We start from the raw sequence: 12,063 nt of genomic DNA on the forward strand, positions 1-12,063 counted from the left end.
AGGAGGAGGAGGAGGAGGAGGAGGAGAAGAAGAAGAAGAAGAAGAAGAAGAAGAAGAAGAAGAAGAAGAAGAAGAAGAAGAAGAAGAAGAAGAAGAAGAAGAAGAAGAAGAAGAAGGAAGAAGAAGGAGAAGAATAGAATTACTATTGCGAGGTGTAGTTGAACAGGGACGAGAGGCCAAGACAGCTAAAACTAAGTCATCAATGTTCTTGGATTCAAATAAAACAATTCTCGGAAGATCCTTTTTTTTTTTTCCTTCTCCCTCTTTCTCTTCCCATGCACAGCTAGGGAGAACTTCAACAGCATCTTTCTCTCTTTTTAAAAAGACAATTAAGAAAGAAGCCGAAGGGAAAGGTCAGGGCCATAAAAATGCCATCTGTCTGAATGAAGATGTTCATGGAATATCTTACTGGCCTTTGCTAGACCCATCATCATTGGCATTCAAAGAGGAAAGGGCAGAAAGAGAAAGCAAATTTCGAATCCCTTTCTGTTTTTAGACCCAGGGAGAACACTTTTATGTTTAAGTGGCCCACAGCCCTTGGTCCACACCATAGGCATTTTGTACCCATGAAGAGCAAGTGTCATCATCAAAATCCATGTGCCTTTTTTTGCCATCAGCCCCTGTTGAAATACTAGGTGGAAAGATGTACCTGCCCTTTGGGGGTTTATGTCTTATTCAACTAGAGGAGAGACAATCGGATTTTGAGTTAACGCCTGCGCTCGACTCCTGGACCGTGTAATAGGTCCATGTCGGCCAATCCTAGCATAGTCGAGCGCAGGCGTTAACTTACATATAATGTTTACTCCCATTGATTTGTGTACGCCCTGATGAAGTTGGCAGGAGCCAATGAAAGCTAGGTTGCTAACTTTTTAAAACTTTTAATGTTTTTATTTAAAACTTCTGTTTTATATTAAAACTTTTAATGTTTTAACTTTTCCTGGTGATCATATTTTATTCTCACCATATACACACCCAGGAATCATGCTTTTATTTTTAATATTCTTTTTAATATGTGTATATATATATATATATATATATATATATATATATATATATATATATATATATATTTTCTGAGGTTTTCGCGGGTATTTGTATATAGGTCTTTGGTTGTTCGGGTTTTCTCCCACGTAAAATTGGAAGTGTCTTGACACTTCCAATTTTACGTGGAAGAAAACCCGAACAACCAAAGACCTATATATATATATATATATATATATATACACACACACACACACACACACATACATACACATACATACATAGATACATACCTTAGGGGCAGAGATAAGAAGCCGAAGGCAAGATTGGTACAGCGGTAGCATCTTCTCCGTTAATTCACCAGCCACGTCCAATATTGAACGCCCCCCTCAAGACCCCATGCTAACTGGCAAAGCCAGGTTTTAATGCTCTTCCAGGAGGTCAAAGCAGTGGTGGGATTCAAATAGGTGAACCACTGGTTTTCTGTGTGGATGCCGCTTCCGGAAGTCCATTCTGGGCCTGGGCAACAAAAAAATTAGCTACCGGTTCTGCCGAAGTGGTGCAAACCGGCTGAATTCCATCGCTGTATCTATTTCTATCTATCTATCTATCTATCTATCTATCTATCTATCTATCTATCTATCTATCTATCTATCTATCTATCTCTATTCAGTGGTGGAATTCAAATATGTGAACAACTGATTCTCTGTGTGGATGCCGCTTCCGGAAGTCCATTCTGGGCCCGGGCAACCAATCATTAGCTACTGGTTCTGCCGAAGTGGTGCGAACCGACTGAATCCCACCACTGGGTCAAAGGGATGGGGGCAGACCTCACTCTAGGCAGAGAGATATTCCAAAGAATTGGGAAGGGTCAAAGTAGAAAAGCCCCCCTTTTTAAACCCCACCAGTCAAAACTCTTTGAACAGCTGAGCCCATGACATTCACCCAATATGACAGGCTCAGTTACTATTGAAGTATCTTTGAGATTATGCTCAATATGCCAAACCAGAGTGTTTGGTTAATGGATGATTCAGTATATAGAAAGTCCTTGACTTACAACAGTACATTTAGTGACAGCTCAAAGTTACAACAGGACCGAAAAAAGGGACTTATGGCCATGGCAGTATCCCTGCGGTCACGTGATTGAAATCCAGATGCTTGGCAACTGGTTCATATTTATGACGGTTGCAGCATCCTGAGGTCATGTGATCTCCTTCTGTGGACCTTCTGACAAGGCAAGTCAATGGGGGAAGCCTGATTCCCTTAACAACTGTGTTGCTAAGTTAACAACTGCAGGGAATCACTTAACAACAGGGGCAAGAAAAGTCGTAAAACGGGGCCAAACTCACTCAACGAATGTTTCACTTAGCAGCATGAATTTTGGGCTCCATTGTGGTCATAGGTCGAGCGCTACCTGGTCTGTGTGAACATCCAAAAATGAGTTAATTCCAGAAACACCTTGAACAGATTCCACAAAAAGCCTCTAAGCACCTTTTCCAACCAATATCAGCAGCAACGTTAGTCTGGTGTTGGTTCTTACAGCTTCAACGTGCGTTTCCTGTCACTCGTATTTTAATCAACACGCAGTTATTTTCGGCTTCTTAAGTTCTAGTTGGATTCATCCAATTCACACAAATGAAACCCATTCATGTCACCCAATTTTCTTCTTCAACACCTCCAGAAAGCAACAGCCAAAAAACAACTATGAACGCATCAATTAAAAGTGGCTGCCTTAAAATACTCCACTTTTCAAAGACCGGCAAAATTCTTCATCAGGAGGGAGACAAATCCATTAAAAAAAAAAAAACACTTCTCCAGGTAGCATGGATAAAAAAGATGATTGAGAAACAATGCCTACTTAACAACGACAACACACACAAAAAAACTCATTTTCAGGAGATCATCAGGGAGTGGTGAAGAATTGCTCAAACAAGCTGTTTTCCATAAGATCAATGCAGAGGTTCCAATTTTGACACCTACCCTGAAAATATAAACGTGCAGCAGTAACATCTTGCTCTGCTGAGTTGCGTTTTCACAGTCAGTGAAGGAACCCTGGATGGCTACAAATCTATCTATCTATCTATCTATCTATCTATCTATCTATCTATCTATCTATCTAGATGTAGATGTAGATAGATAGATGATAGATAGATAGATAGATAGATATGGATGGATGGATGGATGGATAGATAGATAGATAGATAGATAGATAGATAGATAGATAGATAGATAGATATAGATAGATAGATATGATATATATCATATTTTCTGGCGTATAAGACGACTTTCTAAAGCATGCAAATCGGCACCGAAGTCGGGGGTTGTCTTATACGCCGAGTCATCTTATACGCCAGAAATTATGGTAGTTTCCGGTGCATAAGATGACTTTATAGGTATGATCCAGAGCAGGGGTCTTCAAACTTGGCCCTTTTATGACTTGTGGACTTCAACTGGCTAGCTGAATCAGGATCACCTGAGTGGTGCAAATGGGTGATCTATCTATTTCCAGTTTACAACACAGTCCTTTCAGCAGTTCTAAGAAAGCTCCACACCTATTTGCACACCTATTCAGGTGATCCTGAAGACACAGATACACCTCCAAGTGGCCTCAACGGCTCTCTAGAAAAAGGCAAATGACCAGCTGTCTGCAAGGACTATAAAGCCTTCCATTCCCCACCATCCAGTCAGAGTCGAAGAAGCTTCTTGTATGAGAAGAAAAATGTCTTCAAAGAAAAACAAGAAAGTCCAGTTGCCTCCTGAAAAAAAGCACCTTTGAGACAACCATGACCTGGAGAATCCCTATAGACACCAGCAACTAAACCAAAGGTCAGAATTTGGCCAACTCTTAGTGCTGGATTTAGCGAGGCAAGACAAAGCCTGTCTCTCATGGGCATTAGGGAGGGATGCCAAGGTCACCAAGTGAAACACCAAAACTGTCACACTTACGTAAGTTGTTAGCAGGTGCTCTCGTCTCCATGTTCTCGTAATGCTGCATGTGAACCACAATATTGAGATCGGTTTCCATGTGATCTGTCATGCAGGCACCTTCTGGTCGCATCACATCTGCCAGAGCTCTGAGGGGTTGTGAAAAGAGAAGAGAATTAAGTTCACGCGCTTCACAACTCTTGTGTCCTGGTTCCAATAGATGAGACCAGTAGAAATAAGAACTCCGAGGCAATTGCTTTCCTCAAAGAACACATTTAATGGCTACATTTTATCTGCATGAACAAAGGTGAAACCAAGACTGAAAGTTCCCCCTCCCAAGGTTCAAAGTAAAACATTGAACTTCCCATCCCTGCAGTAGATCATAAATCACAACCCCCAATTAACTACTTTGGTGGGCTTTCTAATGGAAACTTCAGCCTGCCAAAACTTAAATAACTTGACCTTGGTTCCCACAGAAATAACAATAACTGTTCTGTGGGAACCAAGGTCAAGTTACCGAAGTTTTGGTGGGCTGAAGCTTCCGTTAGAAAGCCCGCCAAAATAGTTAATTGTAGACATAACAATGTCTAAATTAAGAGAATGCATCTTCTCCCTCCCATCACTGTGGCAACCGCTCAGGCTTGTGCAGTGCTGCCACCGGTTCAGCTCATTCCCCTCCCCCGCTACCAATTTTCTAGGATGGTTATGTACCACCTGCCAAGTGCCAATGTACCACAGGTGGTACCCGTACCACTGGTTGAAAAGCCCTATATTATATGGACTACAGAATTATAGAAATTAATTGTTATTGAATGTTTTTCTAAAATATTAACCACGACAACATTTACCAAATGTTAAGGTGTATGTTAAAAATCAATAAAACATATTTTTTTTTTAAAAAAAAAAGAGGAGTATCAAACCACCGCAGAGAGGATGGTGCCATGAAGGAGATGAAAAACCCTCAGCAAGCTTGTAACTGAAGAAGCGAACAAACGCTCTTATTCTCCACTCGGTGAAAAACCCTCAGCTGTTCCCTTTACTTTTAACAGAACTATCAAAAGCAAATTCTGTGATATTAGAATGAAAGAGAAGTAGAAATGGAATAAAAAGCAGGTTTCTCTCTCCCCAGCTTTCACCTCAGTGCTGGCCAGAGAATCTAGATGTCTGCATTTGTTTAAAACAAATAGCTCCCTATCGTGGCAAATTGGGGGGCTTTGGGGGCTGAAAGCATTGAAATCCCAGAGTTCTAGAACTGAACTTCTAGGACAGTGGTGGCGAACCTATGGCACGGGTGCCAGAGGCGGCACTCAGAGCCCTCTCTGTGGGCACGCACGCCGTCGCCCCAGTCCTAGGCCTTCAGCTGAGTTTTATAAAACCTTTTCGCTTTAGGCCTCCGTTGCCGTGTGCAAAAAAAAAAAAAAGGTTTAATCAGTCAATTTCATCTTCTCACGGGGAAAAAAAGTTCTTGCAAAGTTGGAATTGATTGATTGAACTTTTTAGTCCCACCTAGTCTGCCGTTACCACCGCAGCCACGCCCACCCAATGGACCACACCCACCCAATGGGCCACGCCCACCCGGCACCCCACGATGCATAAGTGGGTTTTGGGTTGCAGTTTGGGCACTCGGTCTCTAAAAGGTTCGCCATCCCTGTTCTAGGAAAAAAGAAGAGGGATGAAATAGGCTGCTTTGGAAGAATACTAGATTGGTTCCTTGGGTTTTTCTAAAGGTTCTGAATATTCAGATCCCTTAAGAAAAACGAGAAAAGGATGAGTCTGCCTGATCCAAAAAGGCAAATTAGGGAGGGAGGAAAAAGAAAGGAAAATCTTAAAGGAAAGACTCAGAATAAGTTGAGGAGCTTAGAAAGCTGGAGTGTTAGCCTACATAACAGAGAAAAATCACAGAACTGGCCACAGCTTCAAAGAGCTGAGCAACTGAGCTCTTAAGAGGGAAATGTTATTATACTGTGATCTGCAGTTCTGGGCAAAGCCTAACTCCTGAAAAATAAAAATCGCATACATACAAACACCTGCCTACAAAGAAGCAGTCAATTAACCCAGCTTTTTGGACAGATGAAAAAGAAAGTAAGTAAGTTGGCAAAGCTAGCTATAAATATATTAAAATGCCAGAGACAGCAACCCTGTTTAGTAGGAGAATGTGAAGTGCAAGAAAGACCCAAATCTTATTTTCAAATGGGAACAAAATAAATAAAGGGCACCATCTTTGCAGAAAGGCCTGCAGAGCTTCCTTTGACTCTGTGCTGTATTTAAAAGCCAAGTAAGTGACATTAAGCACATCCAATTGTCTAGGTATAAAACTCATAACCAGCTCTGAAATTTCCCCCTCCAAATTTTCATTCCCTTGGAGAGAAATTTCCAAAGCAAACTTACATAGAAGATTTTGGGGGGGGGGAAACAAGGGATGTTTTTTGAGCAGATCTAGACTTTGGGAAGGTACTAGATCAGCTAATCCCAACCTAACACATCCACTCCAATCTTTTTTTGAAACCCAACTTCCGTCTCCATTAAGAAACAGCGTGAAGAAAAAGCATTAAGGCAAGCAACAGTAAGTCAAAATTCTGGCTGGATTATGATTTAAAAACATAAATTTAGTGGGATCCAATTTGAGTCGGTCACCAGGACCAAAGGATCCTGCTACATTATTGTGGGACACATATATTTGCCTTCATTCACATAAATTAATCCCTATGATTATGAGATTAAATTTGAACAGGTAGTGCTTATTCTAAGAAAAGCATCCTTGGCATTCTAGATTTAATTGGTGTTTGAAAATGCAACAATTAAGTGGAAGGAGGAGAAGGAGGAGGAGGAGGGAGGGAAGGAAGGAAGGAAAGGAGGGAGGGAAGAAAGGAAGGAAGGAAGGAAGGAAGGAAGGAAGGAAGGAAGGAAGGAAGGAAGGAAGGAAGGAGGAAAGAAAGAGAAAAATGCAATTTGAAATTTCCTAGAATTGGGAATTTCTGCTTGTGCCTCTCCCAAATCATAAGAAAATGAGCAGCTACACAGAAAGAGAAGCTGAGCTAAATAGATGAAAAAAAAAAAAAAAAAAAAACCACCAAGCAGTGTTCATGGCATGAATTATAGCTGAACTCCTCCAGTTTTCTCTGCCTTTTTGGATGGGAAACCCTTCTGAATCCTCCTTGGCAGAACTCCCATGTTGGTGGAGATATTCCCACGTGGCTAATGAGTAACACCAAATTCTTCTATCAGCAAAGTATTATGAGTGTATCACATTTTTCTTTGGCATATATTTTAAATCATGCTTTAAAGCAGAAATGGGCAATCATCAGACTTGTAAGATCTAGGCTAGGTTCAGATTCTAAGTCGAGAAGGTGGATTCGACCAGGGTTTAATGAATAAACAACACGGGCTGGATTCAGACCCCAAGCTAAGCCACAAGGAAGCCATCCTTATTTCGGTTTAGTATGATGTTGGCTTCTCGGAAATCTTGTTCTATCTTCTTGCAGATGTTCTTACGGATGTTTCGTCACCAGGGTTGGTAATGAGATGTCTGCAAGAAGGAAAGCCAGTCCAGGAAACACCAAGAACCCAACAATATAGATCACCCAGCTCTTTATTCTCCATTAGCCCAATTTTCCAGCTGGGACTCAAATCCCTAACAATGCTTATCTTGAGGAGCAGATTATAGCCATGTCTGGGAGAAAAGTTGAGGAAAATGACACTGGGCGGATAGCCAGTTTAGGCCCAAGAGAATGGCACTAGAGCAAAGCTTACAAACAAACAGACCACAATCGTCTCTGCCGTTTTCCCTCCAGCCACGTAGCTCATCGCTTTTTTAAAAAAATTTGATTCTTGCAATTTTTAGGTCTTTAGTTATAAGACATTTTTACTGAACTGTTGCATATCATGGAGATGTCACTGTGGACCATAGCCCCTTCTTGCCTCCTCACCTATTGGCCTGGTTTACGCCATACAATCAACCCTACACCAGTTGTTACATTTATACAATACATGATGCCTATTGAAATAAACCTTATTATGGGCTGCTCTTCCAACCTGGGCTCAGCAGTTAAGACACCCAGCTTGTTGGTTGGAAAGCAGTCATGGTCGAAACCCAAGCACCATGTGGTGGGGGTGAGCTCCCGTTCCAGGCCCAGCTGCTGCCAGCCTTGCAGTTTGAAAGCATGCAAATGCGAGTAGATAAATAGGTATCACTTCGGTGGGAAGGGAACAGTGCTCCATGACATACATCATTCTGGTCACATGAACATGGAAATGTCTTCAGACAGTGCTGGATCAATGGCCTTGAAACAGAGATAAGTATTGCCCCCTACAGTCAGAAACAACAATCGGAATAAAATTTGCAGGGATTCCTGTATCTTTTACCTTCCAACTTGTGAAGCCACAAACAAACAGATGACATACAAGTTTAGCTAGCTTTTCAAGGATCTACAAGGCAGATCATCACGGTCATCCCTGACAAATCCTCAACACCCATTTCAGCTTGAAGTCTATATCTTCACTACCTTCCACGTCATCAACACCCAATTTCACAAGTACTTTGTTCCCTTTCCTCTCTCTTTTTCAATCTACATCTGTCTAACGTTCAGTCAATGCTATATGGCTTTAAAATATCTCAACTTTCAACCTAGCTCAAACGTTTGACCTATGTTTTTATTCTTCTTTTGTTCTTCTTCTGGAGAAAATAGCTGGGATCTTCCCTTATGGGAGTTTTAGACTCACTTAAGTCACGATAACTGGCTGGGTGACTTTGGGTCAGTCATCAGGAGACTGTGAGTTCTAGTCCCATCCTAGGCACAAAGGTTGGCTGGGTGACTTTGGCCCATCATCAGGAGATTGTGCATTCTAGTCCCACCTTAGCCATGAAAGGCAGCTGGGTGAGTTTGGGTACAATTGTAAGTCCCTCTTTATAGGAGAAGGACAGATAGAGCCTGAGGGTGGAGTCAAGAGAGCAATCAACCTAGAGTAATTATGTTCCCACAAATGGTCTAGATCCAATCCCTCTTGAATTCTGTTGATTCCTATCTAGCCCATATTTAGTGCTGGCCATTAATTAACTAGATTCTTATGAGCAATAAATTAGCTAACTGGAACCTAATGTGTGGTCCTGATACTTTGCATCTGACATGCTCCGTATTCCAGCAAGGCAGCATCAGGAATCAGAGAACCGGGGGGCTCCACAAGGTATATGATCACTGACAAAATCTTCTTCCCCCCACCCCACCCCTAAAGAAAAAAAAAGCATCTGAGCCCAGTAAAAACACCCTAGAATCCATCTCCATGTAGTAGTAACTATGGAGTGAGCAGGTGCACCCCAACCGTTGGCACCAGCTGGCTGCTTGGAAACAGAACGTGGAATCACAACAGGGAAGAAAGATGCAGGAGGCTTAGCCAAGGCCAGTGGTGGTTGCAGCCTTTAACAAAAGCACAAATCCAAACAAAGCCTGAGAATTCACACACACATGGCATCCAGCAATCTCTGGAAGAAATCAAACCATCTTCCAGCAGAGAGGACTTTGAGAACCGATTTTGCAATGCTCTGCCCACAGCTTGGCTTCAAGCGATTAAACATCTTTACCCACAAGCAGAGTTCTGCCTGGGAGAAATTATCCCCTTTGATTTCTTAGATGGATCTGATTTCTCCTGGCTATGGATGGGGCCTATGTTCTCCAGTGCTTCCACTCGTGGGTAGCTCAACAATTTCCCACAGAGTAGGCCGTCTATGCTGGGTTCATTCCCACATGCTGGTGGTCAATCAGACCTTGTCTCTACCCATTGCCAGGGTTTGTACAGCACTCAATCGTAAGCTAACTACCTAGATTTGAGATGCTGGCTAAAAATGGTTGGCTAGTTTATGTTTTATTGGTCATATGAATTCGGCCCAAAGATAAGAGATTAAGATTCCTTTCTATCTCTCTGTTGTGTTCTGATTTAAGACTAGAGTTAGTCATAGGCAGAGATAGATAAAGATAGAGATAAATAGATAAATAGAGATAGAGATAGAGATGCTAGAGATAGAGATAGATAGATAGATAGATAGATAGATAGATAGATAGATAGATAGATAGATAGATAGATAGATAGATATGGTAGACAGATGATAGAGAAATAGATGATAAATAGATACATAGATACTGTAGATAGATAGATAGATAGATAGATAGATAGATAGATAGATAGATAGATAGATAGATAGATAGATAGATACTGTAGATAGATGATAGAGAAATGAATAGATGATAAATAGATACAGAGATATGATGGATGGATGGATGGATGGATGGATGGATTAGATAGATAGATAGATAGATAGATAGATAGATAGATAGATAGATAGATAGATAGATAGATAGAGAGATGTTTCTCCTTGTAAAAGCTTTGGTTATTTTGTCCTCTAATACCTATTTTATCTTCATATCTATTTTCTATTTTATCTTCATATCTATCTGTCTGTCTGTCTATCATCTATCTATAATCTGCCATCTTTCATCTATCTATCATTTAAGTCCAGAATTCACAGTCTTCCAGTTTCTAGCCTGATACCTTAGCCATTACACCAAGCTGGCTCTCCTATTTTTTCTACAATTCCCTTACAATTCTATAGACTTATTTCAGATTTTTTTTTCACTAGTGTTCTGTTGTATGCTTTGTTCAAACTTTTCCTAAGTTTTTCTGCCTCTTCTCTTTTGGGCTGCTGCTTGCCTTTCCATCAGTCTAGGTTTGTCCAGACTTTTCACTGTCAAGAAGGGCTGGGAAACAGACCAGAACATTCCTCTTTCTTTTTTCCAACCTTCAAACCTCCAACCATAACAGACCCAAAACAGAGTCAAAGGGAAGGTGCCAGGAACAGAGAATTAGCTTAGCCAAAAGAACAAGATTTCAGAATTGAAGGAGAGTGAATCCCTTGCTTGCTTTCGTGCACTAAATAGGTGGGCATCCCGCTATTTTTACCACTGAAGATTTATTGGCTTATTGAGAGTGATTGGCCCAAGTGTTACCCAATTGGTTTGTGAACTAGAATTCACTTTCTCCCAGGTTCTAGCCTAATGCCTAAGCACTACAACACCAAATAGAATATATCACAAATCCCCAATGGGGTGATTAAAGTTGAAAATAAGCAATGTAGAAGCACAAAAGAAGAAGACAAAAAATGCCATTAATCTCAACTATTGCTCCATGATGCCACATGTCCACGGAATAATTAACCTTCTATTCTATCTCCATATGTTCTCTTAAAGATCTAATTTTCACCCCCTTCCAAAGTACCAATGGTTCTAGCTTTCTAGGCCTTCAGATCTAGAAAGCTAACTTGGACAGAGGCAGGACTCAAGGAGGACTCAAACACCTAATTTCTTACCATTTGCAGCCATATGTATTAATGCCATTAATAAATAGTCACATTAATGCCTGGTGAATGCCATGCAACATCTCCGCTATAATGTGTTTAATGCTAGCAAGGAGTTTAAGCTTGGATCAATGCAAAAGCTGTTAAGTATCCTCAATAAATAAAAAAAAGGAAGATTGAGTTGTATAAATTGCCCTTTTTCAGCCTGAAATGATTATCTTTCAACTACACTCGCTGCACTAGCTTAACCAGGTCAGAAAAAACCTTGGGGTCTTCTTCTCTGTGGAAAGCTCGGTATGTGTTTATCGTGATTAGGCTAGATAGATGGTAGAGAGGAACAGACACACGTCCACACGTGCAAACATCCATGCACAAAACATACACATTTACTAAGAGAAAGAGGCTTAATGTGTGAATCCGTTCTATCTGGTGAACTTAGGATGGGTTTTGCACATCTGTAGTGCCAACCCAAAAAAAAGATTAATTCAGTTACCAGGTAAAATAAGTTACGTGAATGATGCGTTCATCATTGTAATAGTTTTGGATGCTGCAAGAATGTGAAACTAACATGAAAAGTTGCCTGGCTGTTAGAGAGGCCAAGGAATCATAGGATGGTTTAAATAAAGTTCTGCCTTGGGCACCTAGCAAGGAGCCCAACTGCTTCTTCAACCACAGAACAGAATAACAGAGTTGGAAGGGACCTCCAACAGGGACATCTGTTGGAGGTCTCTCTTATTCTGTTCTGTCCATTCTGTCCTGTTCTGCTTTGTCCATTTTAGAACACAGAATGTAGAATAGGAAGGAACCTTGGAGGT

The 12,063-nt window shown here is 41.0% G+C and overlaps 1 protein-coding gene across 1 annotated transcript in view; it reads right to left on the bottom strand.

Moving 5' to 3' along the window:
- SHISA9 (shisa family member 9) overlaps positions 1-12,063 on the bottom strand; it is a 140,529-nt gene that overhangs the window by 124,713 nt on the left and 3,753 nt on the right. The window contains exon 2 of the mRNA XM_039360714.1: positions 3,928-4,055. Within this exon, the coding sequence (XP_039216648.1) occupies positions 3,928-4,055 (128 nt within the window). The remainder of the gene's footprint in view (positions 1-3,927; positions 4,056-12,063) is intronic.

Source organism: Crotalus tigris, unplaced genomic scaffold (assembly GCF_016545835.1).
Source record: "Crotalus tigris isolate CLP2741 ecotype Arizona unplaced genomic scaffold, ASM1654583v1 scf7180000019173.45859301935:6455823, whole genome shotgun sequence".
Classification (NCBI taxonomy): Eukaryota; Metazoa; Chordata; class Lepidosauria; order Squamata; family Viperidae; genus Crotalus; species Crotalus tigris.